The following is a 16,323-nucleotide window of genomic DNA, read 5'->3' as shown; positions in this document are numbered from 1 at the left end:
CGAAAGTGCTGTTTGAATTCATGCTTACTGTCACGCCCTGGTCGAAGTATATTGTGTTTGTCTGCATTTATTTGGTCAGGCCAGGGTGTGACATGGGTTTTTTGTGGTGTGTTTTGTCTTGGGGGTGTATAGCATAGTCTATGGCTGCCTGAGGCGGTTCTCAATCAGAGTCAGGTGATTATCTTTGTCTCTGATTGGGAACCATATTTAGGCAGCCATATTCTTTGAGTATTTCGTGGGTGATTGTTCCTGTCTCTGTGTTTGTTGTCACCAGATAGGCTGTATAGGTTTTCACGTTCCGTTTGTTGTTTTTGTATAGTTCGTTTTTTCATTCCTCATTAAACATGTCTCAAAAATACCACGCTGCATTTTGGTCCACTTCTCCTTCACCAGACGAGAACCGTTACACTTACGAACCTGCTGGTGCCCACCATCGCTCAGTCAGACTGCTCTATCAAATCATAGACTTAATTATAACATAATAACACACAGAAATACGAGCCTTTGGTCATTAATATGGTCGAATCCGGAAACTATCATCTCGAAAACAAAACATTTATTCTTTCAGTGAAATACGGAACCGTTCCGTATTTTATCTAATAGGTGGCATCCATCAGTCTAAATATTCCTGTTACATTGCACAACCTTCAATGTTATGTCATAATTACATAAAATTCTGGCAAATTAGTTCGCAATGAGCCAGGCGGCCCAAACTGTTGCATATACTGACCTTTTTCGCGAATGCGCACTGCATTGATTATATGCAACGCGGGACACGCTAGATAAAATAGTAATATCATCAACCATGTGTAGTTATAACTAGTGATTCTGATTGTTTTTTATAAGATAAGTTTAATGCTAGCTAGCAACTTACCTTGGCTTCTTACTGCATTCGCGTAACAGGCAGGATCCTTGTGAGGCAGCTGTTTAGAGCGTTGGACTAGTAATCGGAAGGTTGCAAGATTGAATCCCTGAGCTGACCAGGTAAAAATCTGTCGTTCTACCCCTGAACAAGGCAGTTAACCCACTGTTCCTAGGCCGTCATTGTAAATAACAATGTGTTCTTAACAGACAAGCCTCGTTAAATAAAGGTTAAATAAAGGTGTAAAAAAAACAACTGCAAAATCGGTGTCCAAAATGACCGATTTCCGATTGTTATGAAGACTTGAAATCGTCCCTAATTAATCGGCCATTCCAATTAATCGGTTGACCTCTAGTGTTTAGGGAGACTTGCATTAGCCCTGCTCGTGTTTGAGACATGTATCCACTTGTGCTGACATTTCATTGTCATCTGAGAGCAATGAAGGTTTCCTTTGTTGTTCTATTATGTAGGATTAGGGAACCACCTTGGATCTATAGAGGAGGATTAGGGAACCACCTTGGATCTATAGAGGAGGATTAGGGAACCACCTTGGATCTATAGAGGAGGATTAGGGAACCACCTTGGATCTATAGAGGAGGATTAGGGAACCACCTTGGATCTATAGAGGAGGATTAGGGAACCACCTTGGATCTATAGAGGAGGATTAGGGAACCACCTTGGATCTATAGAGGAGGATTAGGGAACCACCTTGGATCTATAGAGGAGGATTAGAGAATCTATAGAGGACCACCTTGAATCTATAGAGGAGGATGGATCTATAGAGGAGGATTAGGGAACCACCTTGGATCTATAGAGGAGGATTAGGGAACCACCTTGAATCTATAGAGGAGGATTAGGGAACCACCTTGGATCTATAGAGGAGGATTAGGGAACCACCTTGAATCTATAGAGGAGGATTAGGGAACCACCTTGGATCTATAGAAGAGGATTCGGGAACCACCTTGGATCTATAGAGGAGGATTAGAGAACCACCTTGGATCTATAGAGGAGGATTAGGGAACCACCTTGGATCTATAGAGGAGGATTAGGGAACCACCTTGGATCTATAGAGGAGGATTAGGGAACCACCTTGGATCTATAGAGGAGGATTAGGGAACCACCTTGGATCTATAGAGGAGGATTAGGGAACCACCTTGAATCTATAGAGGAGGATTAGGGAACCACCTTGAATCTATAGAGGAGGATTAGGGAACCACCTTGAATCTATAGAGGAGGATTAGGGAACCACCTTGAATCTATAGAGGAGGATTAGGGAACCACCTTGAATCTATAGAGGAGGATTAGGGAACAACCTTGGATCTATAGAGGAGGATTAGGGAACAACCTTGGATCTATAGAAGAGGATTAGTGAACGACCCCAAGGGTCTGACCCTTTCTCTTCTCTCTGTCTCCTCCTCAGCCTCCTCTGGTCCAGGCCGTCTTCAATGGAGACCCTGAGGAGATACGCATGCTCATCTACAAATCGGAAGACATCAACGCTCTGGTAAGACCACCAGACATGTTCCATTCACATACTTCCATGCTCCAGAGCAGAGGAAATGCTGAATAAAACAGTCCTACTATTTCCTCTCTCTGTGCACTTCCTGTGTGGGCCAGGGGTCAGTATGGGAAAAAGGTCAAACCAGTATTTATTTACAACAGCACAGGGATGTTAGCTGCTCCAGCAGGACAGGACATAGGCTGGTCCCAACCCTCATTCTCTTTCCTGGGTGTTTAGTCTCTTCTATGGGCTGTTGGCTGCTATAATAAGCACTACTATGAAAACTTTGTCTTTGTCCAGTTTAGATGTGTTTTTTGTTTGAGAGTCAGTGGAGGGCTGGGCCAGATGGATTTGAGGGGTTGTTTTGTGTGCTAACTGGCAAGTGGCCACAGGGACAATGGATGTTTTGGCACAGCACTGTAACACAGCCAGTACCCATAGGCTTAGCTCATCCCATAGGATGCTGACTGTTAGATCCTCTTCTCTGCCTGGCCAGCTCTGTGTCCACTCCAAGCTAACTGTCTTATTCATGGTCTCTGGCAGTGTTTCCCTCGCCATTGTATACTTAACAAAGATTTTATTGAGTTACAGTTCATATGAGGAAATCAGTCAATTTAAATAAATTCATTAGGCCCTAATCTATGGATTTCACAAGACAGGGAATACAAATATGTTGGTCACAGATACCTTAAAAATGGGCCTCATAATAGGCCTCGGGATCTCATCACGGTATTTCTGTGCATTTAAATTGCCATCGATATAATGCAATTGTGGTCGCTGTCCGTAGCTTATGCCTGCCCATACCATAGCCCCACAGCCACAATGGGGCACTCTGTTCACAACGTTGACATCAGCAAACCGCTCGCCCACACAACGCCATAAACATGGTCTGCGGTTGTGAGGCCAGTTGGATCTACTGTCAAATTCTCTAAAACGATGTTGGAGGTGGCTTATGGTAGAGAAATGAACATTCAATGATCTGGCAACAGCTCTGGTGGACATTCCTGCAGTCAACATGTCAATTGCACCCTCCCTTGAGACATCTGTGGCATTGTGTTGTGTGACAAAACTGCACATTTTAGAGTTGCCTTTTATTGCCCGCAGCACAAGGTGCACCTGTGTAATCATTATAAAAAATTAAAAAATGATTTACCCTTTATTGAACTAGGCAAGTCAGTTACGAACAAATTCTTATTTACAATGACGGCCTACACCGGCCAAACCCAGACAACGCTGGGCCAATTGTGCACCGCCCTATGGGACTCCCAATCAAGGCCGGTTGTGATACAGCCTGGAATCGAACCAGGGTGTCTGTAGTGACGCCTCTAGCTCTGAGATGCAGTGCCTTAGAACACTGTGCCACTCGGGATGATCATGCTGTTTAATCAGCTCCCTGATATTAATCAGCTTCTTGATATGTCAGGGCGGTGGATTATCTTGGCAAAGGAGAAATAAAAGATCACTAACAGGGATGCAAACAAATTTGTGCACAAAATTTGAGAGAAATAAGCTTTTTGTGTGTATGAAACATGTCTGGGATCTTTTATTTCAGCTCATGAAACATGGGACCATCACTTTACATGTTTCATTTATATTTTTGTTCAGTGGGGTTGGGTTGGGCTCTTATTATAACACTGTCTAACTTGGTTGCCTCTTGCCGAAAATAATCTGACTTCAGTTGGTTTAAATTGAAAAGTACCAGTGCTCCTGGATGATGCACACACACACACACACACACACACACACACACACACACACACACACACACACACACACACACACACACACACACACATCAAATATATAGCGTAACCCAACGAAGGCTGCCTGTAACTCTCTCTCTGTCAGGATGCAGAGAAGCGCACCCCGCTCCATGCTGCAGCCTTCCTGGGTGATGCTGAGATCACTGAGCTTCTTATCCTCTCCGGTAAACCAACCCCCCATCTTTCTCCTCACACTCTATCCCCCTGCTTTACAGCCTTAGCTATAATAACACAATGCAGTTTAAATAGATAGTAGAAAGTAGCTTTTATCACAGATTGCTTGGACAATGTGTCTTTTTACTCTCACTACCTCCCTGCTAATGTCAGATGACCTCTCTCCCTCTCATCTATCTATCTATCTATCTATCTCGCTCTGTCTCTCTCTCAATTCAATTCAATTCAATTCAAGGGCTTTATTGGCATGGGAACATGTGTTAACATTGCCAAAGCAAGTGAGGTAGATAATATATAAAGTGAATATATAAAGTGAAAAACAATAAAAATTAACAGTAAACATTACACATACAGAAGTTTCAAAACAATAAAGACATTACAAATGTCATATTATATATATACAGTGTTTTTACAATGTACAAATGGTTAAAGGACACAAGATAAAATAAATAAGCATAAATATGGCTTGTATTTACAATGGTGTTTGTTCTTCACTGGTTGTCCTTTTCTCGTGGCAACAGGTCACAAATCTTGCTGCTGTGATGGCACACTGGAATTTCACCCAGTAGATATGGGAGTTTTTCAAAATTGGATTTGTTTTCAAATTCTCTCTCTCTCTCTCTCTCTCTCTCTCTCTCTCTCTCTCTCTCTCTCTCTCTCTCTCTCTCTCTCTCTCTCTCTCTCTCTCTCTCTCTCTCTCTCTCTCTCTCTCTCTCTCTCTCTCTCTCTCTCTCTCTCTCTCTCTCTCTCTCTCTCTCTCTCTCTCTCTCTCTCTCTCCCCTCCCTCCCTCCCTCCCTCTCCCTCCCTCCCTCCTCCCTCCCTCCCTCCCTCCCTCCCTCCCTCCCTCCCTCTCTCTCTCTCTCCCTCTCTCTCCCTCTCTCTTTATCTCTCTCTAGGGGCGCGGGTCAACGCCAAAGACAGTATGTGGCTCACCCCTCTCCACCGTGCGGTGGCATCCTGTAGCGAGGTGGGTCAGTGGACACACACACACACACACACATCGCACAGGATCTACTCATGCGTGAGCATACTGTGGCCCTGACACACACACACACTGTCCCCCCCCACACACACACACACACCTAGTGCAGTCAGCTCCGCTGGTGATGAGTGTGTTAATGAGGAGCTCGTGACCATAGCGAGCAGCAATGTGAAGAGGAGTGTTCCCTTCCTTGTCCACACTGTCAATCTTCCCACCTACAGTACAGTAAGACTAGTGAACTCAGACTCACACACATACTGTACACACACACACACACACACACACACACACACACACACACACACACACACACACACACACACACACACACACACACACACACACACACACACACACACACACACACACACACACACACACACACACTCTTAGGGACCCATGCTGAGACACAGGTGGTAAGAAGCTAAACAGCCTAAAAAGAACAGCAGGATCTGAGTGGAGAGGAGAGGAGCTGAGAGGAGAGGAGCTGAGAGGAATGGAGCTGAGAGGAGAGGAGCTGAGAGGAGTGGAGCTGAGAGGAGAGGAGCTGAGAGGAGAGGAGCTGAGAGGAGTGGAGAGGAGCTGAGAGGAGAGGAGCTGAGAGGAGTGGAGAGGAGCTGAGTGGAGAGGAGCTGAGTGGAGAGGAACTGAGTGGAGAGGAACTGAGCTGAGTGGAGAGGAGCTGAGCTGAGTGGAGAGGAGAGGAGATGAGCTGAGCGGAGAGGACTGCACACCTAGATATAATCACCAGTCTGACCATCGTCCACCACTCTCTGCTCTGTGTGCCAGTCAGTTAGGAATGCATTAGCAGTAGCTCACAGCATAGAAACCAGACCCAACAGAGACATAGCAATCTGTCAACACAGCCAACACAATACCTTGTGTCAGTCCCCTGGATTCAATCTAGGGTAGCTTAAGATCGACTCACTCACTAATGTGTGTGCCTGTGTATGAACTTTGAATATGTGCATCTCGGTATATGTCTATAAATGAATGCATATGTTTATTGAATGTCTCTAGTTGTTGAATATGTCCTTCTCTGTTGACAAAGGTATGTAAAAGTAAAAATAATGGAAACACCAGAGTAGATGAGGGTTCTGGCAGCTCTGTTATTGTATGGGATTCATTTTCCTGGAATGGTTTAGCTTCCGAGGAGCTGCCAAGGAGAGCCGAGGAGCTGGCGAGGAGAGCCCCAGAGGACAACGTGGGCTAGGTGCTTACGGTCTCCATGGAGGACGTACTGAATGGAAGACATTCATTTTCAATCTCCCTCTAGCTCAGACCACTACCTCCACCTGCTTCAAGATGTCCACTATCATCCCCGTGCCCAAGAAAGGGAAAGTAACTGAACTGAATGACTACCGTCCCGAAGCACTCACCTCCGTCGAGAGTCTAGTCAAAGACCACATCACCTCCTCCCTCCCTGACACACTCAACTCTCTCCAATTAACCTCCTCCCTCCCTGACACACTCAACCCTCTCCAATTAACCTCCTCCCTCCCTGACACACTCAACTCTCTCCAATTCACCTCCTCGCTCCCTGACACACTCAACCCTCTCCAATTAACCTCCTCCCTCCCTGACACACTCAACTCTCTCCAATTAACCTCCTCCCTCCCTGACACACTCAACCCTCTCCAATTAACCTCCTCCCTCCCTGACACACTCAACCCTCTCCAATTCACCTCCTCCCTCCCTGACACACTCAACTCTCTCCAATTAACCTCCTCCCTCCCTGACACACTCAACCCTCTCCAATTAACCTCCTCCCTCCCTGACACACTCAACTCTCTCCAATTTGCCTACCGCCCTGACAGATCCACAGGCGATGCAATTGCCATTGCACTACACACTGCCCTCACCCACCTGGACAAGAGGAATGCATTTGTGACGATGCTGTTCATCGACTACAGCTCAACCTTCAATACCATTAGTGCCCTCTAAGCTCACCACAAAGCTCACGGCCCTGGGACTGAACTCCTCCCTTTGCCGCTGGGTTGCGGACTGCCTGACGGACCACCCCCAGGTGGTGAAGTTAGGCAACGTTACCTCCTCGACACTGATTCTCAACAAGGGGGACCCAGAAGGGTGCGTCCTCAGTCCCCTCCTGTACTCCCATGACTGCGTGGTTTCACACAGTTCCAACTCCATCATCAAGTTTGCTGACGACACCACAGTAGTAGGTCAAATCAAATTGTATTGGTCCCATACCCGTGTTTAGCAGATGTTATTGCAAAATGCTTGTGCTTCTAGCTCCGACAGTATAGTAATATCTAAGTAATAACTAACAAATTACACAACATATACCCAATACACACAAATCTAAGTAGGAATGAATTAAGACTATATACATATGGACTAGTGATGTCAGAGTGGAACAGACTAAGATACGGTAGAATAGTATAAAAAACAGTATATACATATGAGATAAGTAATACCAGATATGTAAATTTCTTAAAGTGGCCAGTGATTTCTAATCTATGCCTATAGGCAGCAGCCTCTAATGTGCAAGTGATGGCTGTTTAACAGTCTGATGGCCTTGAGATAATAGAAGCTGTTTTTCAGTCTCTCGGTCCCAGCTTTGATGCACCTGTACTGACCTCGCCTTCTGGATGATAGCAGGGTGAACAGGCAGTGGCTCGGTGGTAGATGTCCTTTATGATCTTTTTGGCCTTCCTGTGACATCGGGTGTTGTTGGGGTCCTGTATGGTGGGTAGTTTGCCCCCGGTAATTTGTTGGGCAGACCATACCACCATCCGGAGAGCCTTGTGGTTGCGGCGGTGCAGTTGCCGTACCAGGCTGTGATACAGCCCAACAGGATGTTTTCAATTGTGCATCTGTAAAAGTTTGTGAGGGTTTTAGGTGGAAAGCTAAATTTCTTTAGGCTCCTGAGGTTGAAGAGGCTCTGTTGCACCTTCTTCACCACACTGTCTGTGTGGGTGGTCCATTTCAGTTTGTCAGTGATGTGTATGCTAAGGAACTTGAAGCTTTCCACCTTCTCCACTGCGGTCCCATCGATGTGCAGTTGAAGTGGGAAGTTTACATAAACTAGATTTAATGACTACAACCTAAGTGTATCAACCACTCCACAAATTTCTTGTTAACAAACTATAGTTTTGGCAAGTCGGTTAGGACATCTACTTTGTGCATGACTGTAACGGTTTTCTTTATGTGAAAGAGAGTCGGACCAAAATGCGGCGTGGCTATTTAGATTCACGTTTTAATGAAAAAAGGAACACGAATCAATACAAAAACAATAAACGTAACGTGAAAACCGAAACAGCCTAAACTGGTGCAAACTAACACAGGAACAGGGACAATCACCCACAAAACCCAACACCAAACAGACTACCTAAATATGGTTCCCAATCAGAGACAATGACTCACACCTGCCTCTGATTGAGAACCATATCAGGCCAAACATAGAACTAGACAAACTAGACATGAAACATAGAATGCCCACTCATATCTCACCCTGACAAAACATAGAAACATACAAAGCAAACTATGGTCAGGGTGGGTCAGACGTTTACATAAACTAAGTGACTGTGCCTTTAAACAGCTTGTAAAATTCCATAAAATTATGTCATGGCTTTAGAAGCTTCTGATAGGCTAATTGACATAATGTGAGTCAATTGGAGATGTACCGAAAATTGTAGACCTCCACAAGTCTGGTTCATCCTTGGGAGCAATTTCAAATGCCTGAAGGTACCACGTTCATCTGTACAAACAATAGTATGCAAGTATAAACACCATGGGACCATGCAGCCATCATACTGCTCAGGAAGGAGACGCGTTCTGTCTCCTAGAGATTAATGTACTTTGGTGCAAAAAGTGCAAATCAGTCCCAGAACAACAGCAAAGGACCTTGTGAAGATGCTGGAGGAAACAGGTACAAAAGTATCTATATCCACAGTAAAACGAGTACTATATCGACATAACCTGAATGGCCGCTCAGCAAGGAAGAAGCCGCTACTCCAAAACTGCCATAAAAAAGCCAGACTCTGGTTTGCAAATGTGCATGGGGAAAAAGATCACATTTTTTGGAGAAATGTCCTCTGGTCTGATGAGACAAAAATACAGCTGTTTGACCATAATGGCCATCGTTATGTTTGGAGGAAAAAGGGGGAGTCTTGCAAGCTGAAGAACACCATCCCAACCGTGAAGTACAGGGGTGGCAGCACCATGTTGTGGGGGTGCTTTGCTGCAGGAGGGACTGGTGCACTTCACAAAATAGATGGCATCATGAGGAGGAAAAAGTATGTGGATATATTGAAGCAACATCTCAAGACATCAGTCAGGAAGTTAAAGCTTGGTCGCAAATGGGTCTTCCAAATGGACAATGACCCCAAGCATACTTCCAAAGTTGTGGCAAAATGGCTTAAGGACAACAAAGTCATGTTATTGGAGTGGCCATCACAAAGCCCTGACCTTAATCCTATAGAACTGAAAAAGCGTGTGTGAGCAAGGATGCCTACAAACCTGACTCAGTTAGTTACAATGCTGAGCTATAGTCAATAAACAGCATTCTTACACAGGTATTCCTCTTGTCCAGATGGGTTAGGGCAGTGTGCAGAGGGATGGCGATGGCATCGTCTGTGGATCTATTGGGGCGGTAAGCAAATTGAAGTGGGTCTAGGGTGTCAGGTAGGGTCGAGGTGATATAATCCTTAACAAGCCTCTCTCAAAGCACTTCATGATGACAGAAGTGAGTGCTATTGGGAGATAGTCATTTAGTTCAGTTGCCTTTGCCCTCTGGGTACAGGAACAATTGTTGCCATCTTGATATTGGGGGTGTCTTGCTAATTGCCTATAATTTCCACCTGTTGTCTATTCCATTTGCACAACAGCATGTGAAAATTATTGTCAATCAGTGTTGCTTCCTAAGTGGACAGTTTGATTTCACAGAAGTGTGATTGACTTGGAGTTAGATTGTGTTGTTTAAGTGTTCCCTTTGGTTTTTTGAGCAGTGTATTATATATATGTATTATTGTTATTATTATTATTGTAATTATTATTATTGTTTTTATGATTTATTATTATTGTTATTATTATTATTGTAATTATTATTATTGTTTTTATGATTTATTATTATTGTTATTATTATTGTTATTATTATTATGTATGTAGTATTGTTATTGTTATTATTATGATTGCAATTATTGCTATTTATGTATTATTATTATTATTGTTGTTGTTATTATTATTATTATTTATGTATTATTGTTATTATTATTGTAATTATTATTTTTATTGTTATTATTATTGTTGTTATTATTATTATTGTTATTATTATTTATGTATTATTGGTATTATTATTTTTATTATTGTTATTATTGTTATTTATGTATTATTGTTATTATTATTATTATTGTAATTTTTGTTATTATTGTTATTATTGTTATTATTTATTATTATTGTTGTTGTTGTTACTATCCATATTTTGACCAGCACTGTTGGAGTCCGGACCATAAGATTTTCACTGTACCCTGCAGTTATATCTGCATCCCTGTGCATGTCACTAATAAACTCAATCTAATCTAAAACCTAATGTAATCTACTTAACCCCTTAGAGGACAAGGTAAAGGCCAAAGAATACATTCTGAGGGACCTTCAACCTATGGTGAATTATTGTTATCCTGATGGGAGTGGATGACAATCCCCGATCCACAGGGAACAAGGTCACTGAATGGTTTGATGAGCATGAAATGATGTAAACCATATGTCATGGATGTCTCAGTCACCAGATCTCAACCCAATTGAACACTTATGGGAGATTCTGGAGCGGTGCCTGAGACAGAGTTTTCCACCACCATCAACAAACCAAATGATGTAATTCTCGTGGAAGAATGGTGTCGCATCCCTCCAATAGAGTTCCAGAGACTAGTAGAATCTAGACCAAAGGTGCATTGAAACTGATCTGCCGGCTCGTGGCCCAGCGCCCTACTAAGACACTTTATGTTGGTGTTTCCTTTATTTTGGCAGTTACTTGTACATTCATGAGTGTTTAGAGGCATTTCCTGTATACATGTTCTTCTGTCTATGCTGCTTACACACGTCTCCTACAAACACACACCCACACAAACACACACACACACACACACACACACACACACACACACACACACACACACACACACACACACACACACACACACACACACACACACACACACACACACACACACACACACAAACACACACACACACACACACACACACACACACACACACACACACACACACACACACACACACACACACACACACACACACACACACACACACACACACACACACACACACACACACACACACAGTCTCTACTCTCCTGCGGTTCTAACACACTCTGCTCTTCAGGAGGTGGTTCGTGTGCTGATCCGTCACTCTGCTGATGTGAACGCGCGGGATAAGAACTGGCAGACGCCGCTTCACGTTGCCGCTGCCAACAAGGCCCTGCGCTGCGCTGAGGTCATCATCCCGCTGCTGAGCAGCGTCAACGTGTCGGACCGCGGGGGGCGCACTGCCCTGCATCACGCCGCCCTCAACGGGAACACCGAGGTACTGTAGGCGGCGGAGTCTCTTATTCACATCTCTTATTCACATCTCTTATTCACATCTCTTATTTACGTCCATACGTATAGTCAGTTAGCCCCAGGCCCAATTCAGGAAGTGAACTGAAATTCTAATTCCAAATTGGAAATGCTATTTACCCCAGCCCTCACATGCTCAGTCCCAAATATACCCCTAGTGATACTATCACCTAGGCTCACTAGTGAGTGACTACAACTGTAACACTCCCACACAAGCGTCATGATAGGTGGTAGAGGTAAAGTCATACAGGCATATACTGGAATAATGGTTGTTTTTGCTTAAACACTAGTCAGTATTTAGAATGCTTACATAAAGAGCCTCGCCCACGCTTGGCCCCTACGAGGGACGCATGCACACGCACACACACGCACACACACACCTGAGTCAGCACTGGCTGCCTGCTGAGACTGACACACACCGCTCACATACTCCCTCTCTTTCTTCCCTCTATTTCAGATGGTTAACCTGCTGCTGGCTAAGGGAGCCAACATCAATGCCTTCGATAAGAAAGATGGCCGCGCGTTGCACTGGGCGGCTTATATGGGTGAGATGTAGACATTAAGAAAGATGGCCGCGCGTTGCACTGGGCGGCTTATATGGGTGAGATGTAGACATTAAGAAAGATGGCCGCGCCCTGCACCGGGTGACTTATATGGGTGAGACATGTAGACATTAAGAAAGATGGCCGCGCCCTGCACTGGGTGACTTATATGGGTGAGATGTAGACATTAAGAAAGATGGCCGAGCCCTGCACTGGGTGACTTATATGGGTGAGATGTAGACATTAAGAAAGATGGCCGCGCCCTGCACTGGGTGACTTATATGGGTGAGATGTAGACATTAAGAAAGATGGCCGCACCCTGCACTGGGTGACTTATATGGGTGAGATGTAGACATTAAGAAAGATGGCCGCGCCCTGCACTGGGCGGCTTATATGGGTGAGATGTAGACATTAAGAAAGATGGCTGCGCCCTGCACTGGGGGGCTTATATGGGTGAGATGTAGACATTAAGAAAGATGGCCGCGCCCTGCACCGGGTGACTTATATGGGTGAGATGTAGACATTAAGAAAGATGGCCGCGCCCTGCACTGGGCGGCTTATATGGGTGAGATGTAGACATTAAATAGTGTCTGTGCCAATTCTGCCTCAGGCATTCATATCATTATTTCAATTTCACGAAATAAAATGTTTTCAGAAATCACTGAGTCACCTACTAGTCAGAGAACTGAGCCAAACAACATTGGTTGCTTTCTTCTGGGATTCTCTTCACTACTCGTGTTGCTGAACATTTGATAGAAACATGGTTTTGAACGGTTACTTTCTTGTAAGATAACTTGATTGATTCTACAGTGAATGTGATGATGCTCTGATGCGCCCCCTGCAGGACATCTGGATGTAGTGTGTCTGCTTGTCAGCCAGGGGGCAGAGGTCAGCTGTAAGGACAAGCGGGGTTACACCCCCCTACACACGGCCGCTTCTAATGGTCAGATCGCTGTGGTCAAACACCTGCTCAACCTGGCTGTGGAGGTACGGAGACACACACACATGGAGGGACACACACATGGAGAGAGACACACACACGGAGAGAGACACACATGGAGAGACACACACATGGAGAGAGACACACATGAAGAGACACACACATGGAGAGACACACATGGAGAGACACACATGGAGAGAGACACACATGGCGAGAGACACACACACGGAGACACACACACACAGAGAGAGACACACACAAAGATAAACACACACGGAGAGACACACACACGGAGAGAGACACACATGGAGAGAGACACACACATGGAGAGACACACACACGGAGACTCACACACACAGAGAGAGACACACACGGAGAGAGACACACACGGAGAGACACACACACGGAGAGAGACACACACGGAGAGAGACACACATGGAGAGAGACACACACAAAGATAAACACACATGGAGAGAGACACACACACAGAGAGAGACACACATGGAGAGACACACACATGGAGAGACACACATGGAGAGACACACATGGAGAGAGACACACATGGCGAGAGACACACACACGGAGACACACACACACAGAGAGAGACACACACAAAGATAAACACACACGGAGAGACACACACACGGAGAGAGACACACATGGAGAGAGACACACACATGGAGAGACACACACACGGAGACTCACACACACAGAGAGAGACACACACGGAGAGACACACACACGGAGAGAGACACACACGGAGAGAGACACACATGGAGAGAGACACACACAAAGATAAACACACATGGAGAGAGACACACACACAGAGAGAGACACACAATCAGAGAGAGACACACGGAGAGAGACACACATGGAGAGAGACACACACAAAGATAAACACACATGGATAGAGACACACACATGGAGACACACACATGGAGAGACACACATGGAGAGAGACACACACATGGAGAGAGACACACACATGGAGACACACACATGGAGAGAGACACACATGGAGAGAGACACACATGGAGAGAGACACACACAGAGAGAGACACACACATGGAGAGACACACACACGGAGACTCACACATGGAGAGACACACATGGAGAGAGACACACACACGGAGAGAGACACACATGGAGAGAGACACACACACAGAGAGAGACACACACGGAGAGAGACACACACATGGAGAGAGACACACACATGGAGACACACACATGGAGAGAGACACACACATGGAGAGAGACACACACATGGAGACACACACATGGAGAGAGACACACATGGAGAGAGACACACATGGAGAGAGACACACACAGAGAGAGACACACACATGGAGAGAGACACACACATGGAGAGAGACACACACGGAGAGAGACACACATGGAGAGACACACACATGGAGAGACACACATGGAGAGACACACATGGAGAGAGACACACACACGGAGAGAGACACACATGGAGAGAGACACACACACAGAGAGACACACATGGAGATGGACACACATTTAAATAGTGTGTAGTGTGATGATGACTCATTCTCCTCTGACTGCAGATAGATGAGACCAATGTGTTTGGTAACACGGCTCTGCACTTGGCCTGTTTCAACGGTCAGGATGCTGTGGTCAGTGAGCTGATAGACTACGGAGCTAACGTCAGCCAGCCCAACAACAAGGGTTTCACCCCGCTGCACTTCGCTGCAGCCTCCACCCACGGAGCCCTCTGTCTGGAGTTCCTGGTCAACAACGGGGCTGACGTCAACGTCCAGGTGAGGGTAGTGTCTCAGGGTGGTGAGAGAATGAATGGTCTCACTGAGTTTCTCTGGTCAGTGTTTCTGTATCAGACTGTTCATTCTAGAATTCAGCCCGCTGGTCTATGATGTCACTCCCAACTCTGTTCTGTCTCTCTCAGAGTCGGGATGGGAAGAGCCCCCTCCACATGACAGCAGTCCACGGCCGCTTCACTCGCTCCCAGACACTCATCCAGAATGGTAATACCTGTGTGTCTGTATGTGAGTGTGTGTGTGTGTGTGTGTCTGTATGTGAGTGTGTGTGTGTGTTTGTGTGTGTGTGTGTGTGTGTGTGTGTGTGTGTGTGTGTGTGTGTGTGTGTGTGTGTGTGTGTGTGTGTGTGTGTGTGTGTGTGTGTGTGTGTGTGTGTGTGTGTGTGTGTGTGTGTGTGTGTGTGTGTGTGTGTGTGTACAGTATGTGTGTGTGTATGTGTGTATGTGTGTGTGTGTGTGTGTGTGTGTGTGTACAGTATGTGTGTGAGTCTGAGTTCACTAGTCTTACTGTACTGTAGGTGGGGAGATTGACAGTGTGGACAAGGAAGGGAACACTCCTCTTCACATTGCTGCTCGCTATGGTCACGAGCTCCTCATTAACACACTCATCACCAGCGGAGCTGACTGCACTAGGTGTGTGTATGTGTGGGGGGGGGATCCCTTTCCTTTCACTTGTTTTATTGTAGTATAGAGGTACAGTACGACTTTATAGTAAAGACCTCTCTCTCTGTCTGTCTCTGTCTGTCTGTCTGTCTGTCTGTCTGTATGTCTGTCTGTCTGTCTGTCTGTATGTCTCTGTCTCTGTCTCTGTCTGTCTGTCTGTCTGTCTGTCTGTCTGTCTGTCTTCCTGTCTGTCTGTCTGTCTGTCTGTCTGTCTGTCTGTCTGTCTGCCTGTCTGCCTGTATGTCTCTGTCTCTATCTCTCTGTCTCTCTCTCTATCTCTCTCTCTATCTCTCTCTCTGCAGACGAGGGGTCCATGGTATGTTTCCTCTGCACCTGGCTGCTATGAATGCCCACTCAGACTGCTGCCAGAAGCTGCTCTCCTCAGGTAGGCTACCAGCACCAAGCCATTGGCTGCTCTCCTCAGGTAGCCTACCAGCACCAAGCCATTGGCTGCTCTCCTCAGGTAGCCTACCAGCACCAAGCCATTGGCTGCTCTCCTCAGGTAAC

General features: G+C 45.6%; 1 protein-coding gene across 1 annotated transcript in view; it reads left to right on the top strand.

Annotated features, from left to right (window-relative positions):
- Positions 1-16,323, top strand: part of LOC135547611 (serine/threonine-protein phosphatase 6 regulatory ankyrin repeat subunit B-like) — a 57,419-nt gene that overhangs the window by 11,983 nt on the left and 29,113 nt on the right. The window contains exons 2-11 of the mRNA XM_064976763.1: positions 2,283-2,366; positions 4,212-4,290; positions 5,198-5,268; positions 11,644-11,844; positions 12,334-12,421; positions 13,263-13,405; positions 14,927-15,139; positions 15,283-15,361; positions 15,672-15,786; positions 16,119-16,201. Of these exons, the coding sequence (XP_064832835.1) occupies positions 2,283-2,366; positions 4,212-4,290; positions 5,198-5,268; positions 11,644-11,844; positions 12,334-12,421; positions 13,263-13,405; positions 14,927-15,139; positions 15,283-15,361; positions 15,672-15,786; positions 16,119-16,201 (1,156 nt within the window). The remainder of the gene's footprint in view (positions 1-2,282; positions 2,367-4,211; positions 4,291-5,197; positions 5,269-11,643; positions 11,845-12,333; positions 12,422-13,262; positions 13,406-14,926; positions 15,140-15,282; positions 15,362-15,671; positions 15,787-16,118; positions 16,202-16,323) is intronic.

Source organism: Oncorhynchus masou, chromosome 10 (assembly GCF_036934945.1).
Source record: "Oncorhynchus masou masou isolate Uvic2021 chromosome 10, UVic_Omas_1.1, whole genome shotgun sequence".
NCBI lineage: Eukaryota > Metazoa > Chordata > Actinopteri > Salmoniformes > Salmonidae > Oncorhynchus > Oncorhynchus masou.
Note: the sequence above shows the minus strand (reverse complement) of the source record. Positions and strands in the feature narration are given on the sequence as shown.